Genomic DNA, 25892 nt, shown 5'->3' with positions numbered 1-25892 from the left:
CTTGTGATTTCATTAAGTAGGAACGGGAATAGTCAGGAATAATTCTCCAGGCTTTTTGAAGGACTTTCAAAGCTCTTCTTCTGCGTATTGTTCTGATCTCTACCAAGCTGATCCCACACTGCTTCAATAATGTTGAGGTCCAGGCTCTGGGGAGGCCAATCCACGAATGAGTGTTATTGCTGATTTTTACTCCACTTCTTGTGTAATTTCCTCTACTTCAGCCTTTTCTTCCTGTTTCCTTTCTCTAAATATGTCTTCCTGACATTAACCCCTCCGTAGAGACTATTTCTGATAACCTTCAGCAAACAGCTGATTGATCATCTAATGGTCCAGATGCACGTGTCATGATTTTTCCAGTTTCTTACAGACTTTAAGATACTGTCCGTTTGTTAAAGATCATTTTTAGGTCTGCCACGTCTTTTCTCCTCCACTTCTTTATTTTAATTATTTTTTTAAGGACACATTGCACGTCATGCTGAGACATGCCAAGGTTCCCTTCGCATTAAATAAACAAATAACTAAAATAAAGAATAGACTTAACTCTGAGCACAGAAAATAATAAAGTAAAACAAGTGCTTATGTAGCTTATGTGTGGGTGTAGTCAGAATTTAAAGTGCAAGTAGTTGCAACACTGTCACAGTGGTAATATATGCAGAATATGGAATATTAAAATTGTTTATATTGTATGAAGTTGTATAATGTTGTATATAAATGTACAAAATTGCAAATTTACAGATCAAAGATTTCGACAGTTCGACAATTAGTGAATTTTCATATGTTCAATTCAAGAAATCGGAACAAGTGCTGTTTTTTATGACAGCCTGGTTGTAACAATGTAACACTTTGTCCCCCCTCTTGTCCTTCATAGCCACAAAAAATGAGTAAATATTATTTTGCTCACTAATTTCTTCTCCCGGGTTCGCTGTCATATCCAGAGACGCTGGAATATTTTAGGTACATGTAATAACAATAATAGACATTAATCCATATTTCAGAGCTGCATTTATTCATTCACGTGGAGCGTAAATCTCTGACATCAACAACAACTCAACAGCGCCTCCCTCCGCCGCTGATTGATTCGGGAACTTCATCACAACGTGTGTGAGTGTGTGTGTGTTTGATGTTGGCTGTTGTGGCTCATGCACTGTCGCCGTTGTGTAAAGCCAAAGGGGGTTTCAGCAAGATCACGGATCACGGATGCACCTCAGCTGATTCTCTGCCGACCATTTCCCAGCAGCAGCTCCATCACACACCGCCGACATTTTGGCTGTTTTATCTAAAACCCAAACTAACCGTGCTGCACTTACACCCTCTAAAACCATCATCATCATAATAATCCTCCGCCTTCACCAGACTCGGATCCTTCTGGCTGCTTTCCAGACGGTAAGTGGTGATCCCGTGGAGAGTGTTTGTCCACGTTAAGCGCGAGTTTTTCCTCCGGCTGTGAGGGCGTTGTGTCGGTATGTTTCCCCATCAGGAGCGCAGTAATGGCAGAGCATATGTCCCAGAGTGAGCTGGATTACCCGTTCAAACTTCTGGAGTATTTTAACGGCTTCAGGGTGTCCAAGGTAAACATTTCATAGTTTATCTTCGGGGAGTGTCAGCCTGGTTTAATGTGTGTAGACTCAGTTTTTCTCCACTATATGCAACCCACTGTGGCATTTTTTACACCACTGTAAGTATTTTAAAGGAACAGCTATTTAAACCTACGAATATAATATGTTATATATGTATTATACTAGACAGCAGTGCATAAAATAGATCAAATGAGTCCCAACTTATAAAGAAACGCTATCAATCTGAAATGGCCTTTCTGTATACTGACTAGTTTGCTGTGTCCACAGCTTGCTGCAACTGAGACTAAACATGCAAAAACAATCCCATTAGAGGCCAATGACTGGAGGGAAGTTGTTCCTGAAAGTCTATAGCAGCCACCCAGTGGAGAACATTAACCTCCACACCTGACTTCAGTGTAGTCCACCAGGAACTGTTGAAGTATTACAAACTGGACTAAGGTGGTGGATCTGCCCATAGTCATAGTTTTTTAACTAAAAGTCTGCCTACGAGTGCAAAGCTGTTAACTTCACAGTCTTTCTGCAGGTGATATTTTCAGCCTGTGAGCTGGGAGTATTTGACCTGCTGCTCAGGTCCCAGGAGCCTTTGAGTGCCCAGCATGTTGCTCAGGAGCTGGGCACCAGCTTGGATGGGATGGAGAGGCTGCTGGATGCGCTGGTGGGCATCGAGATCCTGGAGGTCGAGAAGACAGATGGAACAGGTGAGGAAGAGGAGGAGGCGGGTATAGTGTAGCAAGCAAAAGATCCCTGCTTTGTTTCTGGGAGGAGATGCAAACTCCTTGGGGTTGTGTCAAGAAGGGCACAAGGGGTAGAAATCTGTAGAGTTACCTGCTGTGGTGACCAAAAGTAGTTTTCGATGTACATAGAGAAGGAAACTACAAAAATATGATGGTTTCTGCCTGGGCATGAAAATTATCTCCAGTGTGATCATTCTAAAAAGCCAACATGTCAAATTTAAGCTACACCAGGGTTGATTTATAATCATAATAATATTATAATAAAAAAAAGGTATAATTAAATTATATATAATTGTGTGTAATAGTTACATGTAGCTGCTCTTCTAAAGCTTTCATTTTAATTTATTACTCTTTCTCTTCTATTAATACAGCTTTGTACAGCAGCACCGACGTGGCAAATCTTTATCTAGCCAAAGGCAGCGCCAAATCTCTCCATGACATGATCATCTACCAATCCCAAACCATCTACCCACTGTGGAACAACATGGTGGATGCTGTCAGGTCTGTGTATCCACCACATCAGGCTAAAATACCACACAAAATGAGCTGATTTATCAGGGCTTTTAGAAATGTTTGCAGACGTAAAGCAACCATTCTCTTTCACTTAGTGTTGTTTTCATGAGCAAAAAGAACTGTTCCTTATACTCTGTCATCATGCAGGGAGGGGAAGAATCAGAATGAAAAGACATTCGGCCTTCCAGCAGAGGAGGTCTTCCAAGCCATTTACAGGTTGGTGTTGATCCCGCTGCTTCAAGTGTGGCTTTGAGCTTGTTAGGAGTCAGTATATGAACCTAAACTGTACCACACAGATCAGAAGAGGAGATGCTGAAATTCATGGGTCTGATGAACTCGTCATGGGTTCTGGATGGACATGACATTGTGACAGCGTTCAATCTCTCCGGCTTCCAGAACATAGTAGATCTTGGAGGTAAGAGGCTTTCAGGGATGCTCTGACATCTGAGAGGGCCTGTTATTCTTCTCGAGAAGGCAAATAGATATATACACCAATCAGACATAACATTGTGTCCACCTTTCACTGACACATCAAGGCATGAACTTCACTAGACCTCTGAAGGTGTGCTGTTGTATCTGCACCAAGATGTTAGGTACAGATCCTTTAAATCATCTAAGTTGTGAGGTGGGGCCTCCATGAATCGGGACTGTTTGTCCAGCACATCCCACACATGCTCAATTGGATTGAGCTCTGGGGAAACCGGAGACAAGTTAACATCTCAGTCTCGTTGTTGTGCTCCTTGAACCATTTTCGCCTTGTGGCAGGGCACATTATCCAGCCTTCACTCCCCCACATGCATCAATGTCTCTTGGTCACTCATCATCCTGTCGCTGGCTCACCACTGCTCCTTCATTTGACCACTTTTGATAGATACTGACCTCTGCAGACTGGGAACCCCCCACAAGAGCTGCAGTTGTGGAGATGCTCTGGCCCAGTCGTCTAGCCATCACAATTTGGTCCTCATCAGACTCGTTCAACTCCTTAAACTCAACCTTTTTTCCTGCTTCTAACACATCAACTTTGAGGACAAATGTTCACTTGGTCCCAGATATATCTCGCCCACTAAAAGGTGCCATAATGAGGAGATAATCAGTGTTATTCACTTCACCTGTCAGTGCTCGTAGTGTTATACCTGATTGGTGTAGATACCTCAAACTCATGTATATCAAAAATGAACATTTTGAATGATTGTAGTTGTTCCGAACGGGACCAACGTGGCTTCCTTGTAGCGTTTCCCTCTGATAAATGTTGATCGCTGTTTATGAATGACTGCTAGGTTGCACTGGTGCTTTGGCACGTGAGATGGCAAAGGCGTATCCCTCATCCACCGTCACAGTGTTTGATCTCCAGCAGGTCGTGGAAACAGCTCAGAAGCATTTCTCTCAGGAGAATGATATCATTGTATTTCAGTCCGGTAAGTCTGCTATGGATTATTTAAAACACCTTAAATGTTTAAGAAAAAACATACATGGGGGTGGCTGTAAGTCACCTACTAATTGGAAAGTTGGTGGGTTCATGATCCTCTGCTACTAACCCCAGGTTGCTCTCCACCATCATCATCTGCTTGCATCAGAGTATGAATGTGTGTGAATGTTAGATAGAAAGTACCTCCCTAGAAAGAGCATAGAAAAAAGTGCTTGTGCGAATGAGTCAAGTTGTGTAGAGCGCTTTGAGTGCTCAGATAGAGAACCAGTCCATTTAGCATTTAATAATAATGCATTGGATTTATATAGCGCTTTTCAAGGCACCCAAAGCGCTTTACAATGACATTATTCATTCACGCTCACATTCACACACTGGTGGAGGCAAGCTACGGTTGTAGCCACAGCTGCCCTGGGGCAGACTGACAGAGGCGAGGCTGCCATATCGCGCCATCGGCCCCTCTGGCTTCCCAACCCCCTGAGCCACGGTCGCCCATGTCTGTGATAGTCATACATGAAGTGTTTGAGGGGAAAATCTAACAAAATATACTAAATAAAGTTCATCTTTTGTGTATTAGAATCACAATTTTAAACAATGAGAGAAGACCCTGTATTTTTTTTATATCAAGTATATTAACATTATATTGGACCAATTATGTTTCTCTTTTTTCTTTCCTGTATGCTGTTATCATAGTGGTTGCTAACTTTATGTAACAAGGTCCATATAACGTAGGTATAAGTAATCCCTAAGAGTCCAAAGCTAAGACTTCAGAATGCTGCCAGTCTTTGTGCTCTCAAACACTGAGCATTGGTAACACAACCACATGCTGTTCAAAGCTCCTGTTTGCAAGGTGCAGCCAATCAGAAAAAAGCTGGGTTAAAAAAGACGAGGAAAGGAGCTTAAACATCTCGTTTTGGTTATTTTGAAATCTGAATCATGCAAAGCTACTGTTGTATAGACTAATGATAAAAAGATGACATTGGAAGTAGGTATAATAGGTCCCCTATGGGATTAGTGGGAAAAAAGCTTCTTTTTTTTTCTTCACTGTAACCAAAAAACTGGTAAATACGTCTTTATTAATGCTGCACCCTCTATGTGCAGGAGATTTCTTCACTGGTGAAATCCCCACTGCAGACTTGTACGTTCTGGCCAGAATCATTCATGACTGGCCTGAAGAGAAGTGCCTGACGCTGCTGAAGAAGATCTATGACATGTGTGCACCAGGTCAGTACACCAGGTACACGTGGGATTTTGTTGTTTTAGCGACAAACCACTGAATGTGGCCTCAATTTTTGTTTGTTTGCATGAAAACGCCAGTGTGTGACATCAAGTCCCAGTAGAAGCTGAGAATGGCCCCAAGAAAACCCTCTCTACCATCAAGCATGGCGGTGGAAGCATGAGGCTCCCATTCTAAATTTTTCTATTTTTCCATCTTTCCTTCTCAACACCCAAAAGCATAATGCTTCCACCGCTATGCTCCTGTTTGTTTAGCACTATATAAATCAATTAGTTGTTCTAACTATTCAACATAACCTCTTTCTTATGTCATGGTATATCATACATCATCATAGACTATGTTCTGCTCTCACCTAGTGTCATGAGCGAGATCTGTCAAAAGTCTGGGAAAGTAGAGAAGTAACACCTTCAAAAACGGACAAGTTATGTTCAGTTTGTGTCAAAATGAGACATTTTCTTACCAGAGTTAGTGGCCAGCTTGATAATAGCCACTAGTATTAAATTTCACATTGCTAATTAGCTTCATCAAAAGAGTAATAATAATATGAGTATATTATTGAGCGATCAGGTTCGAAGTTGAGATTTCCGAACGCCTCTATCTTGGTAATAATGAAAACAAATCCCATTTTTCTTCGCTTTTGCAACTTTACTGCCGACACTCCCAAGTTCCGACTTCCGAACACAGCATGAGTGACAGTTTTAGTAATTGTTTCCATTTGTTAATGATTTGAACTGTATTTTATCTGCTGCACTGTAAGATGTTCACAAACCTGCTGGCCAACACTAGTTTACTCCACTAAGTACTAAATCATGTGTTTCAAGGAGATCAAACACTTATTTCCCTCAGTAGAGTACACATTGTTGCTATATTTTCTGCCTTTTTCATTTGATTATTATACTTTGGGTTTTAACGGCATGGCACGATTTTCTTTTGAATACATTCTTGTTGCTTATGCGATAACCAGTTTTTGTTTCTATTTGAAACAAAAACTGCTTTCACTATCTTTTTTGTCCTCCTGCCAGGCAGCGGCATCCTGCTGGTGGAAGCGATGCTGTTTGAGAACAGACGAGGGCCCGTCATGACTCAGCTTTTCTCCCTCAACATGCTGGTGCAGACGGAGGGCAGGGAGCGCCCACCGTCCGAGTACACACGCATGTTCAACAAGACCGGCTTCCAGAACATTCAAGTCTGCCGCACGGGCAAGTCCTATGATGCCATATTGGCCATCAGATGAGCTCAGACCGAGAGCGGGATGTTTAGGAAGCATCTATCAAAAGTCTGGGAAATTAGAGAAAGGTTAAGCGGAAACTTCAAGGCCTCGATAAGGAACAGATGTCAACATCAAACTGTAAACTTTGGGGAGAAAAAAAAAGTTGTCTACATGGATCTCCAGTTTATGTTGTTGTCAACCCCAATTATGTTTTTAAAATTTTGCTTCCAGTTCACTGACACAGTCTTTCGACCACACCTCTGGATAGAGGTTGCTGCTGTGATAGATAATATCTTTTAGTCATACTTGCGTCTATAAGTAATGTTCTCACCTTACACCAAACAAGCAAAATAAGATCCAAGAATGGGTTCAGATTAAAAAACGAATTTAATAGTTGATGAAGATTTCCTCTCGATACCACTCTTATGGTTGTATGCTAAATATGAAGCTGCTACCACCAGCAGACGCTTGTTAACTTAACATTAAGCTAAGCTAAGCTAACAAGGAACTGTTTAGCATAGTTAGCATAAAGACAAAACTAGGTTAACCTGCAGATATGTTTAATTTACCTTTAACTAAATAAATACACTAAGCTAAGCAGCAGCTGGTTAGCTCAGTGTTGAGGTTTCTGACATGAAGTCATTGCTCAAGAGTTGTTCACCATATTGAAGATGACACAACAAGCGTTTGCATAAGAAGTGTGTGTTCCCCAATGGGTTGGCAGTGGTTCCTGGTGGTTGTTGGCTCTCGCTGGGTGAAAATGGTTGCAAAATATGTGCAGGACCAAAATCATCCTTGCTTTGGTTGCTAGCACATTGCTTGTAGTTTTTCGTGGTTGTCTGCAACTACTCATTAACTACTAGCTGAGAACTAGTACGTTTTTACAATTTGTAAAAATGTTACGCAAACTAGAAATGGAGAAGCCGTGCCTTAACAACGGAGCCAAACATGTTTCACAAGTTGCAACTTTTACTTTGAAGGCAAAGAGTCTTTATTTCCAGTTTGTGTTGCACTTTTTGCAGTTTCACTAAAGTTCGGAGAGTGGCTGGGAAGTGTTTATAGTCAACTCTGTCACTTCCAGTCAAACTAGGACAGCAGCAACATGTTAGCAACCAGAGCAATCACAGAGAGGTTTTCACCAGTTGGTTGAACTTGTACCAATGGCTTTTAGAAGCTCCTTGTCTACGTCCCAGCAACTACTATCAACTTCAAGCAACTGGTTGGGGTATACTCACTTCCCTCAGAGTCAGTGGTTGCCAGATGGTCACAGACCACTTGATTGGCTTGTGTGACTGGGGCTTTATTTACTTGATCCTACATTATCACTGTGATCATCACACATCCAAATTGGTGGACGAGTTAATGTCAACACTGACGCTTGCTTTCCTACAAAACCACACCTGTGCATCTTTAAAGTTCTCCAGCTTCTACCTTTAAAAAGATAAGTAGCTGTTTTAATGGTTCCCTGGTCTAGTAAGTCTTTAACTATAGTTTAAACTAGGCTAACCAGCTGCTGCTTGTAGTGTGTTATTTTATAGAGACACCTGAAAGTGGGCTCAGCCATCAAATCTGTACCTAATGCTCTGTAAAAAAACAACAAATAATCAGTTATTTCATATGTGTTTCAATGATAAACAAGCACTGACACGGACACAGTGTGAAGCTGATAAAAATGTTTACTGAAAAAATCATGTTACAGTAACAGTACAATTAGTCAGAACAATGTTTTTATTATCAGTTTGGCACAGCCATCTATGGATTTAGTGACCATGTATCTACAGATTTAGTATAGCTTTTTATGACTATTTTTATGCCTATTCAACCAGAATATTAGACCAGTATATCATAGTGGGCACTGTATATGCACCCCAAAACCTTTTTAAACATTTTTGCACAAAGTTATTTTTATAATTTTGAATTACATCCATACCTCAGATATAATCTGATCATAAACAGCTTTTAACCAGATAAAGAAAAAAGTCATTTTTCACACTGTTGGGAAAACTGAGCCTATAATATTTGTTCATGCAAAAATCAGACTGTAAACCTGCTGCCATCATTGCTTTCATTGTTCTACACAAGATTTTCTCAGTTGTGTCTATCTTGTAACGTGTCTGTCATTTCTCAGTCTCTGTAGAAAAGTCAGTTTTGTCTGTCTTGTAGATCTTACCAAGTCTGTGCTCGATGTGTGTCTTCATGTATTTAATGATTCTGTTTCACTCACATGAAGACACATCAGACTAAAAAGAAGTGAAGTTCAAATAGGATAAATACTGACCTTTAAACTTAAAAAAAGTGATGTGAAGTGTGTAAACGTGTGCGTGTTCCCAGCTTTCCTGTTCACTGTGACGAGTGGAAGATGAGACTCAACTGGATTTAACCCTTTATGATCACCTCAGTTTACCTTCATCATTCCTCTGCTGCTATTATGAAGTTCTCACTGTGTTTGCTGGTTGAAGAAAAAAGAATCACTTGGGGGCTGTTTAAAAAACCCTCTTTGTTGATGTCTGGTGCATTTTGTCGTTTTATATGTTTTATTTTTTTATGATGTTAGTTAGCGAGGCTTCAGGAACTGAAGCTCTTGTTCACACCAGAAGCCGACTCGCATCAAACCGGCTCCTCATAGCTGCTGATAAGTTCACACGTGAATTAAAACGTGTTAATGGAGCTGTGAGATTATGTTTTATTAGCATGTGTGTCACCGATGACATGTAAATGTAGAATAACAACAGGTGCAATAGAAATGGAGCATATGAGTCATCGGACCCTCCTCCTCCTGCTCATTCCAGTAAGCATGCATCCTTCAGACACACATCTTGGATATTCTGTACAAAAAGTTCATTTGAACAAAAAATATTATGTTTATAATTTTTTGTATTAAAAGTCTTGCATGTAAACACAGCCACAGGGTGTTGGGAGTTTGGCCTTGTAGCTGATACTGTGACAGTTCTTTACTCTTAAATATTTTTAGAAGACTTTTTTTTACAGCCTCCCTGAATTTGTGCCTGGAGATTACACAGTTTACACATTAGTTATTGTATTATTATTTTTGTGTTGAATTGTTCTTTGTTATCAAAGCAGCAATTTTAAGAAGTCATATTCAATATGTAATGTGATCATTTGTCTCAGTTTCTCCTGGCAAAAATTACGAGGATCCAAGAATTATAGATAATGAGTCTTACAGTTTTTTTTAATTTATAATCTGGTGTATCCATAAACAAATTGATAAAATACTTCATTTCACTGAGATATTTTCTTCTGCCTTTTATTCAGCTATTCTGCTTTAACAGGACTATTTTATCAAAGGCTATTTTCAGTGTTTTGCTTGCTGTAACTTGCAAGTTTCCTAGCTTCTGGGATAAATAATCAGATATTATCAAACTACTTTAAATGAGCTGATACAGTATGTTGGAAATAATATCAAAGAGCACAGAAAGAAACAAAAAAGGGGCGTATCAGTAAAGAAAGGATCCATAGGGATTGTATTGATCTAGGAAACCTTTACGGAGGGGAGAAAATGTGTCCTTTCCTCACTAAATGTTTGTTTTTATGTTGCTGATGGTCTGTCCCTGTAGAGTGTGGTGTCCTTGCCAGAAAGCAGGGACTTTGATGTCAGTAGAAAACCTCCGTCGTACACACTTGGGAAAGAATTATGCACACATTATTATGGTTTGTTGACACTCAAACTGGCAACCGGGCAACGTGGGTTGTTACCGAGGCTGTGGAAACTTCTTGTTTTTTCCTGCAGTGATCTGACGGATTGGTGCTACCAGTTTCGGTTTTGCTGCCCTCTAGCGGCCGATGCACATAGCTGCGTGTGTGCAGAGTAATCTCCTCCCCAGTCGCCACTGTGTTTGTGTATGTGGAATGCGGGTCAAGCGGAACTCAAGGCAAAAACTGCGCTTCACTTCAAACTCAAAACAGCGGCTCGCATCGACCTGACGTGCTCTGTACGTACTATGCAATTTATTTCAACTCTACGCTGTTTTAATTCAGGTGCATATGTAACAGAATTATTTTATCTAGAAATTTGAGCGAGTTTATATTTCTAGTATGGACGTACTAGCAGTCCGCTAGGAAAACGCGACATCGTCATTTAAAATGGCGCCAAAGATTAACCTCAACCAGTGGACCGCTGGTAAACCTACCACACTGTGCCCTGCTGGTTAGCTGCATAGTAGTGAAAAGGCAGTGTTGTGTTAACAATGAGTTTAAATTCACGTGTTCTTTTTGATTTGGTGTAGTTTGTTTGGCGCAAGAATTGACCCCTAACCTTTGACAGCGCGCTGTCTGTGGCAGTGGGATTTAGTGAGTGGCACCATAGAACCCTGTGTTACGTTAGCAACATCGGCTAATAATGCTAAACACAAACTACATTACGTGTAGCCTCCAGCTAACTAGTTAGCCGATGTGCTAACCAACAACGTCAGCGAAACATAAGGTGTACAATGACTTTAGACAACAAAATTAAATATTCGTGATACGAATTAGCCTCCATATGTTCTGTTTATTAAATTAGCTTATTTGTATATAGCGAATGTTGTTGCTAACTTAAAAAAAAATATTATAAACATGCCAATTTGAGGCACCGGTTAGGGATGGGCCCTTATGTTACATAACGGAAATTAGCAACCAGGCTAACATTAGCCGTGTAGAGTTGCAATGTGACTAAAAAAATGCAACGTTCCGTGGTCTGCTTAGAACTTGCATCCTTATAACATAAGGCTGCCAGAATAGCACCGGGGAGCCGTTGTTTTGAACAGCTGGTGGCTTGAGCTAGTTTCTCGTAATTTAGCTCGTACTTTCTGCAGCCTGCTTGCTGGAAGGAGGGGCGTCGCACAGACCCTGGCTAGCCTGCTTTTAGCCTAGCCAGCTAAATTAGGGTTAGCACCTTTCTCCCTATGCGGGTTGGCGGCGGATTCCGAGAAATTTACTCCTGCGCTCTTGGGAGTTGAGAGTCCGTGCACGGGCAGCCTGATCTTATAACAGTGTTGCTTCCTGTCAGTGCAGCATGCGGTAACTTCTTCTCGAGCAGTGACTGGTGCGTGTGTGTTTACACAGCCTTGCTGGCTGATCAGGACGGAAACCGGTGGGATAGTGACAACTTCTTGGACTGTTGTTGTGCTTCGTTCTCATATGGTAGAAGTGATAATTTAGCACTAGCATGGCGGTAATGTAAATATTGAATGATCCACTTTTGCCCCCCCCCCACTACTGTTGGGAACATATTTCACCACAACATGATCGTTTTCCCAGAAACGATCAAGATTTTGCATAATCAATACATTATACCACCGTGTTTAGCTGCAGTGAATTGAAGCTACTTGATAATACCCAGAAGAATATTTTTGGTCAACATGTTTGCTTTTGGTAATGGTGTAACTGAGAATGATTTGCTCACAACAATGTGCAAAGCTACTCACCACAGGTAGCATTTACTAACTGACTTGACTTTCTTTGTGTGAGGGTTTTTAAGGCAGCCTACTAATCTTACTACCAAATCTTTTCCACAGTTGTTTATCGTGTACCGTTTCATCCTCCCATTCTGTATCTCCACCTCATTTCTTGTTTGTGAAGTGCCCTTATGCCGGAGCTCCGCAGACAGGTGACAATGAAGAGAAGCAGACACCCCAGCAGCAGCGATGACTCGGACAATGGAAGTAAGCAAAAATATTGTCTCTGCTGACTCATTCATACCAGGTCCAAATATAGACAGGAACGAGGTTGGCACAACCCTGCCAGCGCAAGTGCCAAGCACCGAGATAAGTTCAGACAAAGTGAATGACTTCATGAAGTTTGGCTATTTTTAGAAGTAAAGCCTTTTGACAGCTTCCTTGATAACCGTGACACTTTTGCTTTGCAGGTAGACTTGAAAATGTATCTCTAATGTTGTTGGTGTCAGTGTGAGTAAGTCTGTACTTCCATCTTCAGGAAAGAAGAAAAGAAAGAGAAACAAGTGCAGTAGATGGACAAAAATAAAGGAAAAGCAAAAGAAGTCCTGTAGTCCGAGAAACAGGAGACAGAGTAGGGACAGGAGGCATGTTTGGACCTTTAAAGACATCCTGGCAGGTCAGGCAGATGGTCTCAAATCTGGGAACAGCTTGCAGTTGTTGGTTTCCCTCAGAGGTTGGAGTTTTACCACATTGTTTAAAATGCTCCTCGGAGCTGTAAATTACAGAAAGCAAAGTACGTGCTTCATTATGACTGAGCATTCTTATCATTTTGCCATCTGTTATAAAAACAAACCCCAAGCGCTTACTGGGAATTGCTTTTAGCCTGGTCTGTTTTAGGGTTTTATGAGACAGACAAGTTAAAATATTTAATGCCATAAAGCACACCACACTGATCAAGCACTTTTTATTGTGGTTCTTGCAGTTAGATATGAGTGCCACACAAGTGAATTAAAAAATCAGAACAAAAAACCCCCAATTTGATTCTTCTTTTTGTCATCAATTTCATACCTGGCCCAAAGTCAAATTGGCGACTCTAGCTGATAAAATGAAATTGAAAACAGAAAATGTCAGTTGCTCCAGTTTGACTATCCAAATGAGCCACGCTTGTGTTTCTCTCAAGTTTCCCCTCATTGGGGGAAATCCAGACATATTTAATGGTGTGAAGTTGTTTATTACAAAATCAGCAGACTCGGGTTGATGCTCAAAGAAGAAATGTGGGTCTGTACAACAGTTTGTGGCGTTTCTGTTTCAGGTAATTCCACCTGCTGGTCCCAGCATTCATCGCAGCACAGGAGGTGGACTGGGCAGAAACCCTCTGAGGTACGCATTTGGTCTCAAACTATTTATTGTGGTTTTTAAAGGGTTGCTGTAAAATTTCAAATGTGTAGATTATAATTAATGGCCCTTCTTTTTTGTCAGTCTTGTACTCTGAGATTGTACTTTAGATTTTAACTAAAGACGTGTATATGTGGCTGACACGTGAATGTGAAAATGAAAGGACCAGTTGGCAGCACATCTGTAAAATAAGTGTTTATGTGGTTGTTTATACATGTAAGAAAAGACGTGCTATCTTGGACCCACACTCGATAGTGTGTCCTTGAGATGAAAGCACGTTTACTGTTATCTACTGTACAGTCTGTGGACTTGGTCCCTGCAGTCCACTGTGTCCTCCCTTTCACTAGAGAGCCAGTCAAATTAAAGCAAAACAATGACTCGAGCCAATGCAGGATCCTAATTTGCTGTCTTTAGCTGTGTGCGCACAATGTGGTCGATTCTTTTTTTCCCTTTCTTTTTTTTAACCTGTTCAAACACTGATATACGTTTTCATATATTCTATATTTATTTATTAATTGCTTTGCAAAAATGTAATTTAGCGAACCTTCAGCTTTCTACTTTATTCTGATTGAAGTTCTTGAAGCTGTTGCAGAGACAAGCTTTGTTTTGCAACAGTTTTCTCTGAAATCTCATTATACACTTAACATGAACATTTTGCTATGTGCTGCAGGTTTTCAGGACGGACCTGATCACGGCCATGAAAGTGCACGACTCATATCAGCTGAACACCGAGGACTACTACGTCTTAGCTGACCCATGGAGGCAGGAGTGGGAGAAGGGCGTCCAGGTCCCCGTCAGCCCCCACTCCATCCCACAGCCTGTTGTGAGGTAGGAAATAAAAGTAACACATTCAATCTCACTCATAGTTCACTTCAGTGAATGAGAGGCAGCGTAGCTGATGGCGACTTTGACACTTCTAGTCCTTTTCCACTTGTACCTACTTGGGTTGGCTCGACTTGCCTCGGTTTTTATGGTTTTCGATTAGGTGGTAGTACCTGGAACCGGGTACTTAAATTTTTTATTTATTTTTTTAAATACCTGCTCAACTGGGCTTCTGAGCAGTGCAAAAATGTGATGTCAAGAGACTGCATACCACCAATTGGCTAGTCAGTGGCGTAACTCGATGAGTCATGAGATCACGCCTTTACGAAAATCAAAACTGCCATTTTTGAAACCGAGCAACAAATGAAATGGCTACACAAAAAAACCACAGTGGTCCCAGAGTGACAAAAAGCTATACACTGAGCAGCAGGTATGCCATCGCCTTGACGTTCTCCATTGCTGTGGTGTTTGTGTGACGTACAATGAAGTCACGAGATCACGTTGCTATAACAACCCAGCATTAGGTGGTACTCGGCTGTAACGGAAAACGTCTGAAACCGAGTCGAGTCAAGCTGAGGCTCCAAGTGATTTAGCAAAGCCTGTGTAGCGGTAGATCAAAATATCAAGCTGATGGTGCTAAAATGTCACCTTCGAAACTTGTATTGTTTTATCTGTCGACCACTAAATGCTGAAGGGTTTTTGTGGCTCAGAATTTGCCTTTAGGGGATGTGAGCAAACACAGTCCGTGTATGATAAAGGCAGTGAGTTTGTATCATCCTGCCTAACAGACATTGATGCATTTCAAGAAAATATGAGTAAACGAAACCCTTATTAACAAAACGTTATTAGAATGTTGGTGAGTTTCTGGTTAAAGCCTCTTTGAGGGGACACCAGAAATCCCACCGTGCAGGAAATACCCTTCTAACAAAATTACAGCAGAGAAATGTTACAGTGTTACTAATTTAGTAACAGTGTTTCCATTCATTTGCATGACCATGAAAGAGCTATTATAATCTGACTTTTACTGTCCTGTCTACTGTTCATCAGTATCAGAATCGTAAATATTACATGTTTTATAAATTTGAGGGCTATTTAAGTGCATTTCAGGAAATCGCGTCCTTTTTGAAAGTGTCATTGAAAAGAAAAGTCCTTGAATTCCTTAAAAAGTCCAGAGGTGTTTTTGGCTAGGCTAGGAGCTACTGTGAAGCCTGCCGTACATGTTAGACCACCAGTTGTTGGTTAATAATGTATAGTTCGATTAAACACATTACCATATTGTACTGCATGTGCACGATAGTGAATGTAAAGGTCTCGGTTGTGCAGGGTGCTGGGCGAGAAAGGAAAGGAGACGATGTTTGGTAGGCCAAAGAAGTTGATCCGGACATCAGGCACAGAAGCGCTCGGCTACGTGGACATCCGCACGCTGGCGGAGGGGATGTGTCGCTACGACCTGAACGAGGAAGACGTAGCCTGGCTGCAGGTCATAAATGAAGAGTTTACAGAGATGGGTGAGTCACTGAGTACATATTTGTTCTGTAGCTGCTTGTTTGATGATTAAATCTGTAAGTTATTTTTAGGCTCAGGAACTGAATATAGTTGTTTTTTTGTTGTATCAAATGAAATGAAACAGAGCAGATGAAAGCGTTTTGAAGCTGTGTCCACAGCTGCAAGTAGGGCTGCTCGATTATGGCAAAAATGATAATCACGATTATTTTCACTGAAATTGAGATCTCGATTATTTGACGATATTTATTTAACAATAACAATGTATTGAATAATGGCTTTAAAGATAGTCAAAAAATAGTATAAAATAGTGTGCAAATACTGATTACAGTGGAAATGTTTGCAGTATAAAAAATAAATGAAAAATGTAAACATCTATGTTTAGTGAACTTCAAAATACTGCATAATATTTGATCCACGTCTGACTTTGCGAACCCATAATCTTTCCACACCACTGAAGTCGTTTTACCTCTCTTTTCAACCAACGGCATTCTTTCTTCAGCAGCCATTATCCTCTCCTCTCCAAATAACTTCTGCTTAGCTTTCCGAGCTTCCCTCGGGTCCTCTTAATTGTTGTGACGCGTGTTCGAAACACAGAGATGTGCGCTCGATTTGCCACACGGAACAGCGCGAGAGTAAAGCACGAGGGAGGTGCTAATAATCGGCTCAGTCATTTTTAATGATCGTTGAAAGCCCAGATCGTAATCTAGATTAAAATTCGATTAATTGAGCAGCCCTAGCTGCAAGGTCTGAGATGTTAACATTGAGCTTTATACTCTGTCAGCCTGCTTGATTGCCATCAGTATTCAGTGAAGTTCATTGAAAGATTACTATTATTATGTATTTATTTATTATAAATCCTTGTTGTATAAGCATACGTGCAGTGCAGGTTTATAGTCACAAAGCTATTTTCTTCATAAGGAGTGTGAGCTGAGAGACGCAGAGAGCCAGCGAAATCTTTCTTGTTCATCTTTCTTGTCCTTGACACCCTCAGAACTTCTCCTCTGCTCCTTCAGCTGCAAGCTGTGTTTATATACAGACTTGGTTTTTGTGTCCAGTTTGTGTTTTGAGTAAAGAGTCCGGCTTTATTTTAGGTTTCTTGTGTTACTGCACTGCTGTTTCCAGTTTCTTTTTGATAACTCTGTGTTGTAAGTGTTATTGAGCATTTTGTGCCTTCTGTCTGCTGTTAGATGGATGGAAAATGTAGGGTGTAATTACAAATTAAAAGCCAAACAAAAAGGGCATTTACTCAGCCCACAGAGAAATATTGATGCTTAAACTATAGTGAAACTGAAGATGATAAAACCCGGACTATCCTGCAGGAGGCAGGATTTATTTATTTAATTTTTATCACTGCATTCTGATTATAATGTCTCACCAAAAGTGTAAGAGAGCATCAACAAATAAGGGAACTTTATAATAGAGCAGGACATCTTTCATGTTCATTCATGTATATTTTTTTCCAGCTATGCCGCCACTGGATGAAATCACCATGGAGCGTGTGATGGAAGAGTTTGAGCGCTGTTGCCACGAAAACATGACGCACGCCATGGAGACCGAGGAGGGGTTAGGCATCGAGTATGACGAGGATGTGGTGTGTGATGTTTGCCAGTCACCTGACGGGGAGGACAATAACGAGATGGTGTTCTGCGACAAGTGCAACATCTGCGTTCACCAGGTCAGCGATCATGTCCCTTTAAAATGAGAAAAAAACACAGCAGACAGAGGACAAATCTGTCATAATTCCCACAGAATATTGTTCTGAATCTGTTAATGTGTGATATGAAGTCAAATCTGTTTTCTTTTGTCAGTTTTAAACTTCTCCCTGTCCAGTCAAATATATGAAGTGACTCCTATTGAATAAACTGGCTGTGTAATGCCAACGTCAACACAGTTATTTAGCTTTTTGTACATGAAAGGAGTTAAATTAAAATTCTTCCAGTTTTAATGTTTCCTGTAGGGGAAAAAGATGGATTTTGTTAACTTGTTCAAAGAAAAAAGAAAGTTGCAAGACTTTAGAGATTCGTCTCACTGTGGCAAAAAAAAAAAAAGAAAAAGCGACTTGTCTTACATTTTAGGTCTGCTTTTCATGTGACACACCTACTTCCTGTCTGCATCGTCATTTCTGCTTGCTTTCTGGTAACTGAGCCGCTGTTTGTGTTTCTTTTCAGGCGTGTTACGGCATCCAGAAAGTCCCTAAGGGCAGCTGGTTGTGTCGGATCTGTGCCCTCGGCATCCTGCCAAAGTGCCAGTTGTGTCCCAAAAAGGGCGGAGCCATGAAGCCGACCCGAAGTGGAACCAAGTGGGTCCACGTCAGCTGTGCCTTGTGGATTCCAGAGGTGAAGATCAGTCATAATTTCTGTTTTTTAATCAAATTGTCATTCTGGGACTCTCTTCTGATTGGCTGCTCCTGACAGCTGCTTGCACTGTTAAGAGTTGGAGGTTTTAATCCCACTTGTTTAAAATGTTGGTAACCGTTTCGACACACATGGCAGTGACACTGTGTCTAAGACCACTCGGCATGTACTTTCATTTGTGAATGTGTGTGTGAATGGGTGGATGACTGAATGTGTAAAGCGCTTTGGGGTCCTTAGGGACTAAGTAAAGCGCTATACAAATACAGGCCATTTACCATTCATTTGTCAACACCATGTGCGCTGACGTTTGAGCAACTCGTGTCCTCTTTGTGTGTTAAATCCTCTGCACAGGTGAGCATTGGGAATCCAGAGAAGATGGAGCCGATCACCAATGTGTCCCACATTCCCAGCAACAGATGGGCTCTGATCTGCTGCCTCTGCAAAGAGAAGACTGGCGCATGCATACAGGTTATTAACGTTACACAGTTCATTTAATGTGAAAAGCTCATCCAGCACGTGTCAGTACCTCAGACTACGGGAGGAGATTTCCACAGTGTGGGGATTATTGATCTACACCGGGTGAAAGTGCATCAGTGTTCTTCAGTTTACATGTACTGGAAATGAAGGCAGTGACTTTACACCTCAGCAGGGTGGAGGAGTGAAGGCACAGCAGCTCACCCAGCACTAAAACGTTTTAGTGTGTGGTTTTAGATTTTGTGTTAAACGTGTTAAATTCACAACAGTAACAACATAAAAGTAAGCCAGAAAGACAATTTGACACACAGCAGATCTGGACTGAGTGATATGGAGAAAGAAATGATCTCTGTGTATATTTAGGCTGAATGTTGGTGCATGATATATGTGTTGGTAGTGTGAGATATCAGCGTTGTGTGGATGGGCATCCACCCTAAAAACTGTGCCAAATCAAATATGCGGATCCACCCGCTGTGGCAACCCCTTAGGAAATAAGAGGGCAGCTGAAAGTACATCACACTGTGAGATATCACAGTCATTTTTTATTAAAAGGGACTCATCAGTAATGGAAAAGTCTCATTTCAAAGATTCTAAAATTGTTACTGATACAATTTTCAGAAACCTTAGTGATGTCATTCATGACATTTTGATAGTGCAGATACCCGTTTGAGTGTTTTCACTTCTTATTAAGCTGAAGGTAGTTCTGTTTCTTTGAAGCGGGTTTGTATGAGGGCCTGAGTCACAGCTAGTAGAGGGCTGGAGTGTCACTTTAATATTTGATTGGTTTATTTTGATCAATTAAATACCTGTATGTTGTTTTTGCTGCCCCCAGATGGCAAAATACAGAATTGCAGGTTTAAAGAAAAACTAGAGGAGAAATGTGATGTTTCTGAGATTTTTTTGGTTCATGTCTCAGGCTGTGCTTTGGTGAATTTGATATCTTTGACAGAATTTCAGTTTTGGCATTTTTAAGTAATAAGTTTTTGTGTGTTTTTTTTTTTTTTTTTTAAATTATATATTATATTTCCTGTAGGAATGGGGGACAAAAAAACTAATTTTAGTAAACATTTTTCTGTTTCTTTCTGTTTCTTTCTGTAGTGCTCTGCAAAAAATTGCCGGACTGCCTTTCACGTGACGTGCGGCCTCCACGCCAACCTTGAAATGAACACTATCCTCACAGATGACGATGAGGTCAAGTTCAAGTCCTACTGCCCCAAACATTCTGGGCTTGAGGGTGACGAGTCCAGGGACCGCGACTCGGGCGACGAGGAGAAGGAAAGTGCCAGAGACAAGAAGGGCAGGAGGAGAGCGAAGGTGTTAGAGGAGGAAGATGCTGCCTCCCCCTCTTCATCTTCCTGTGTGGCCCCTCAGCTCATCGATAGAGCACTCACCAACCCAGAGGCACTCAGCAAGGAAGAGAAGCGAGTCAACCTCCGCAAACTGAAGCTGCAAGAGATGGAGGAAGAGTTCTACCAGTTTGTAGACGTGGAGGAGGTAGCTAGTAACTTGAAGCTGGTGCCCGAGGTGGTGGACTTTCTCTATCAGTACTGGAAACTGAAACGCAAAGCCAACTTCAACCAGCCGCTTCTCACGCCCAAAAAAGACGAGGAGGAGAGCCTGGCACGGCGCGAGCAAGAGGTGCTGCTGCGCCGCCTGCAGCTCTTCACACATCTCCGACAAGATCTGGAGCGGGTAGGTTTCGACTTCACCAGCAGCAGGACTCACAGGCGCTAAGACAACAGCGGAGGCAAGAAGAGAAATGTTATGAAGAGCAGGGGATGACGAGAGAAACGCTTAAATGCAGTTCAATAAATTTTCAGTGCAACATAAAAGTCTGATGCTTGTAGAGGAGAGGAGGGCTGCTGGTCGTTTATTTATTCAAAAACCAAAACAAACAGGCTTGAATTATGTCCACGAGAGGGCCTTTCAGTAGTACAGCAGACAACTGCTTGTATAGGTACATTTATTCTAACATAACCATCTTTTAAAAGCTGGACAAAACTCTTCTAAGATGATTGATGTTATATAGAATGGACCTTTGGCACTGTGAGCCAGCTCTGTGATAAAAAACATGGACCAATAATCTTTACCATCACTGACCTGCGCTGCATGAAACTACACGATCACTAGCTGGTTTATAATACTTCTTAAATATCTAATCAGCAGGTTTGCCTACTGACCGCAATCCACAGTGTTGCTGTATGAGGCTTTAAATGAAAAAATGTGCTCTCGGTGCTGCGTTTGGTTGTGAGAGCTGCCATCGTTACCACGTTTGGTGATGAAATATTCCAGCCCTAAATCGACCTCCTGCAGGTCTCCAAACATTGAAGCATTGATTTTTAGAAACCAAATACAACCACTAAGCTGATGGATGTAATTATCCTGCTGTATTTCAAATCAAGCCTGACAGATTCAGTCACACTAAAAAAACAGCAAAAAATCCTGGCACAACTTCACCTGCTTCCAAGGTGCATGGAGAAGATGAGAGAATTAAAAAAACAGGGACTCCAGCAACACTTGAGGAAAGAAGAACAACTTTAATTGACCAACGTGTTTCGGCTTGTGGCCTTCATCAGGGTCATAGTGTTCAGTCACACTAAAGAGTAAAAAAAAAAAAACAATTCAAGTGTCATGACTTAAAATAGTTTATCTTCAGTTGCTCTGCTGATATCTGTCCTCTTGTATTTTCTAAACACAGTAGGCTAAATCCTTCTCACCCTCTTACCCTCTGCTGTTGAGACTTTTGGACTGGTTAGTGTTATATTAGCCCAACCAGTAGTGCTGAGCCTAAAAACTGTCCTGGTAGACACACATGCTAGTCGCTGTTTGACCTTGAAACAAAGACAAGTTTAAGTGAGACATTCAAGAAGATTATGCTCTCTGTGGGCCAGGTGAGGCCCAGGTGAGACATCAGTACCTTTCTGCAGGGGTACTCAGTTGTGTCAGGGAATGGAAAGCTGGTTATGGCTCCAGTGTTTATATTGACAGTCTGTGTGGTTAGTTAGCTGTGTGCTGTGAGGTTGATCCCAGATTATATTATCACGAACACTAAACATCTGGTTCAACACATCTTAGGTTACGTTACAAATACCAGTCTCTGTTACAGAGTGCTGTGGATGAGTCACTCTGTCGGGAAACCTGTTTACACACATGACCAGATCAGCGTCTCCGTCTAAAATTATAAAGGATCTTTACCTGGTTAATCCCATCATTCTAAAACGGATTAAAAATCTATTTTGTGTTACTGTCACATAACTTGACTGAACTTGGTCAACTTTCCTGTTTTTGTTTTCATCTTTTTCTGTGATTGTGAATGCTTATCCAGGTTTCTGAAATTGGGATATCAGGTTTGTTTGTAGAAATGCAGAAATGAGGCACTTGCTCACGACAGTTAAGTCAGCAGAAGTGAAAAGACAGCGTGAGCACGAGCCGTAGTTGCAGAGTTGTAGGATGCAATCTGATAAAAGCGTGACTAAAAAAGCTGCTGTTGCTCCACAGGTTCGTAACCTGACCTACATGGTGACTCGGAGAGAGAAGATGAAGCGGTCGTTGTGGAAAGTCCAGGAGCAGATCTTCCAGCACCAGGTCCGACTGCTTGACCATGAGCTGCTCAGTGGTGAGTCCATGAGATGAAGAAACTAATAGGTTTGCATGTGGTAGCTTCCATATGAACTTTACATTCATGTTAGTAAACCTAGCTAGTCGACAGTGTGTCCCATCAGCTTTCTCACGTCTGCAGGTGCGAAAGCTGCACGTTACAAACTGCAACCGCCTGCAGTTTGTAACATGTTGAGATATTTTGTATTGAATTATAAAAGTGTGTTTCTACACACGACGTCTGATGTGGGGTTTGGTCATTTCTGTATAGTTACACCCAGCAACTATTTGCTGAGCTGATTGAAAGGCCATCAGCAGGCGACGTGTTACAGGCTACTTCAAGCAGATCTTTGTGGATATCCTTGATGGCATCGCCGATCACACGTGGAAACTTTAGTGAGAGAAGGGCAGAAATTAACATGCGACTTGCACACAGGTCATGTTCCTCATCCTATTCCCAGGTCTGATTCATGCTCAGTAATAAGTCAGTACAATGATAAAGCTACTTCCTGTATCAAAAGACTACAAATGTTTGCTACATACTAAAAAAATTGAACTGGTGCTCACAACAAAGCCCTGCGTTCTGCTGTTGGCCTTTACATCAGGATAGAAATGTTAGAAAAAGCAACTAATTTGGCTGGCTGATAATTACAGATTATTTACCTCTCATGTTGTAATAAACCTGTATGTTTTTTGTGTGTTTCAGGAGATCCTTCAGCGAAGGATCTGGAAAAGCTGTTCTCTCTGGGCTGGTTATCGTCTCAGGGCTCCCAGTCTAGCTCCTCCTGGAGCCCCTCTGGACTGAAGACCAAACGAAAGGAAAAAAGGAAAAGCAGCGAGAGAAAAAGCATGCCCAACTCACCGCACACTCAAAAGAAAGACAATCTGAGCAAGGCATCGGAGACGAGGGATAGCAAAAGCTCCCAGATCAAAGAGGCTGCAGCCATGGAGGCCAGGATCCAACCCATCAGCCAGGAGACACCGTTTAAAAAACTCCCAAAGCCAGAGGTCATTCAGGAACCAGCCGTCGTCAAACTGCCCAAGCATGAGAGCCGGAAAGGGCCGAGAAGGGAGGCTGCGGAGCCCGAACTGGAAGCGAGACGAAAACGGGATATTGAGCATGAGCATGAGCAGGAGGAGAGGAGGAGAAAAAAGGGGAATGATTCCACAGAAAGCTTCACCATCCAGGGGAAGAACAGGTTTGGGTCAAAGCATCTGGAGAAAACGGTGTCCATCAGACTGGTAGACATCAGAAACTCTGACTCAGACAACTACTTCATAGATGAAGGGATCAAAAGAAGCCCTGTCTCTGCGGATGTGACGAGCAACACTAAATTTAACAAAGCCAGCACGGTGACAGACACCGCTCCCAGCGCCAAGACCAACGGCTGGCTGAGGAGAGCCTCGGCCGACAGCTCCCATGCGCCTAACGGGCCCGAGGCTGGACAGCTGAGAAGCTGGGGGAAGTTCAGAATCCCAAAGAGAAGCGAGAAACCCGCAAGTATAATGGAGCAAAAGCAGGCGGAGCTACACAAGCCCCTGCTCAGGCCGCTGACCAACACGCCTAAGCCGTCATACCCCAGGACCCGACTGCGCACGGGGACGGAAAACGAGGACTACACCTCTGACTCCAAGGCAGGCGACGGCGAGCTGGAGCCCTGCCTGAAACGATGCCACTCACACCAGCTGAGAGGCGACTCGTCACTCAGCCGCCGCTACGTGTCTGACATCATTCGCCGGGGCGTCCTGGCGTCCTGATGACGGAACAACTCTTAGAAATGAAGCTGCACTGTGTTGTTCGGAGAAGAACGACAGCCGCTCTTTGTACCTTTATTTTTCTCTAAATCCTAAACAAAACAAAAAAGGCTAGAGTAAAAACAGAGCTGATATTTATTTTTTATTTGTAACATATGTAAAACTGGGAAATATTTTATTTTATTTTGTGCTAGTTCTTTTTTTTTCCTTTCCTCAGAATAGAAAGATGTCAAGTTGCCACTTAATCGCTCGCTCAGATATAAACAAGCAATAGCATCAACGAGGGAGAAGTTGGGATTGTTGCTTGGGACCATAAGCTTGCTATGTCTTTTCTTTTCATCTCTAGTATTAAACTCGGCCATGAGTCAGTTGCACTTAGTGGAAGAATCAGAAACAGGTAATCCTCATTCATACTGTCAGTGATCAGGACTGCGTAGGTCTTTTTAATTAATCAGGCTTCATCGGACCTCGACCGCTTCAAAGAGGAGGTCAAACTGCCCTTTTAACGCTGTTTAAACGGAGTACTTCTTCAGTCTGTGGTTGTCCTACGCGATGACGCCGGGCGGGGGTGGGAGGGGGTGGGGGTTGGCAAACTGAAACAGGAATACAGAATGATGTTTTACTCGTCATCAGCACTTAAGTGTAATTTGAACTGCGATCGTATCCATCATGTGCCTAACTTTTATTTGAAGCGTTTGCACTACGAGAGGACGGCACAGGTGTGAGTAGAGTTATTTTTACACTGAATAATTAAAACAAACAAAAAAAGCGTTTTGTACCCTTGGCCGCTGCTGTACTACTGTTATGCAAAATATTATTTTTTTGTTGTCGTCTTAAAGAGGAATAAAAACTCTGCTGGACTGAAAAATGGTTTCTGTGCCTCATTGATAAGTTGTTGAGATACAATAACCGATCAGTCATTCAAGGTATATGTTAAAATGCTCTCATCTTGAAGATCTCCTTATAAAGTAAAATACATTAACTTTTTTCTGGTGTGAGTAGCTGCTTCATGTGTGAGGAGGACCTGCGTGCATGTCTGACTCCATGAGGGCCTGTTGCCCTGCAGAGGGACTTATTCTCGCTTTGCAGCTTGACTGAGAACATCAGGACTGCCAGGTCCACCTATGGGTGCCCTGAATGCAGGTTACAGGTGTCGAAGAGTCTGTAGACACTGGCAAATGTTAGGCTGCCTTCAAACATCCTCCAGTGTGACTGGTCAGAGCTGGTTTTAGGAGGATGTCCTTGTAGGGTCACACAGAACTCGTGGTACAGCTCAGACTCTACAGGTCTCAGCATGTTAAAGTTTATGACAATACCATTAAAGACTGAGGGCTGCTGAGCTTTATGTTTGCAAAGCTGCATCTAACACACCGCAAGACTTCTGGAACAACATCCCCTGAACAGGAGACCAAAGAGGAGATGTTCGGTAATGAGTCAGTGCCACGTTTGGTGAAAACCAATCACATCCACATCAGCACAAACAGGTCATGATGGCTGTTGAGGGAGAGGTGATGATTAGGATCTTAGAGCTGTGCATAAATGAAAACCTCTAAACCTCGGTGAACTGAAGCAAGAAGAGTTGGCCAAAAATTCCCCCACAGTGATGTGAGAAGCTGACAAAGTCAAAGAAAAACATTACGTCAAGTTATCACTGCTAAAGATGCTCCATTTAAAACCGTTTCAAAGTGACAAACAGCTAATTTCAAAGACAGTAGCAACAAAGGCATCTCATCTTAATTTTGGTGGAGGCAGAAAACTAAGCCAGTAATCAGATTACTTCTCATCTCTTGGTCCACAGACTACAGTGGAGTTCTGTGAATGAAGGTCCATATGGTCCATGTAGTTATCAGAGGCTTGTTAATGCAAGTCATGTTGGAGGAAGAAACATGCCTTCGATGTAGT

The 25892-nt window shown here is 41.9% G+C and overlaps 2 protein-coding genes across 12 annotated transcripts; both read left to right on the top strand.

Annotated features, from left to right (window-relative positions):
• Positions 1-1055: 1055 nt before the first annotated feature.
• On the top strand, positions 1056-9941 carry asmt2 (acetylserotonin O-methyltransferase 2). 3 transcript variants are annotated; one of them, XM_039603630.1, is made up of 9 exons: positions 1056-1383; positions 1478-1568; positions 2101-2275; positions 2683-2812; positions 2972-3040; positions 3121-3239; positions 4102-4239; positions 5349-5471; positions 6507-9941. In XM_039603630.1, the coding sequence occupies exons 2-9, from the start codon at positions 1488-1490 to the stop codon at positions 6716-6718; spliced, it is 1047 nt and encodes a 348-aa protein (XP_039459564.1). In that variant the 5' UTR covers positions 1056-1383; positions 1478-1487; the 3' UTR covers positions 6719-9941. The 3 variants fall into 3 exon arrangements, with proteins under 3 accessions (XP_039459564.1, XP_039459565.1, XP_039459566.1); XM_039603631.1 differs by having other exon boundaries at positions 1058-2015; XM_039603632.1 differs by lacking the exon at positions 1056-1383 and having other exon boundaries at positions 1845-2275.
• A 462-nt stretch (positions 9942-10403) lies between these two features.
• jade1 (jade family PHD finger 1) lies at positions 10404-24858 on the top strand. Of its 9 annotated transcripts, none has more exons than XM_039603434.1 (12): positions 10404-10644; positions 12272-12354; positions 12626-12820; positions 13400-13467; positions 14153-14310; positions 15628-15812; positions 17274-17485; positions 17979-18146; positions 18516-18632; positions 19737-20330; positions 22137-22254; positions 22942-24858. In XM_039603434.1, the coding sequence occupies exons 2-12, from the start codon at positions 12279-12281 to the stop codon at positions 23991-23993; spliced, it is 2943 nt and encodes a 980-aa protein (XP_039459368.1). In that variant the 5' UTR covers positions 10404-10644; positions 12272-12278; the 3' UTR covers positions 23994-24858. The 9 variants fall into 9 exon arrangements, with proteins under 9 accessions (XP_039459368.1, XP_039459369.1, XP_031606797.2 ...); XM_039603435.1 differs by having other exon boundaries at positions 12208-12354; XM_031750937.2 differs by having other exon boundaries at positions 10405-10644; positions 12626-12763.
• Positions 24859-25892: the final 1034 nt, after the last annotated feature.

Source organism: Oreochromis aureus, linkage group 19 (genome assembly GCF_013358895.1).
Source record: "Oreochromis aureus strain Israel breed Guangdong linkage group 19, ZZ_aureus, whole genome shotgun sequence".
Lineage (NCBI taxonomy): Eukaryota > Metazoa > Chordata > Actinopteri > Cichliformes > Cichlidae > Oreochromis > Oreochromis aureus.
This window is presented reverse-complemented; position numbering and strand designations above follow the sequence as displayed.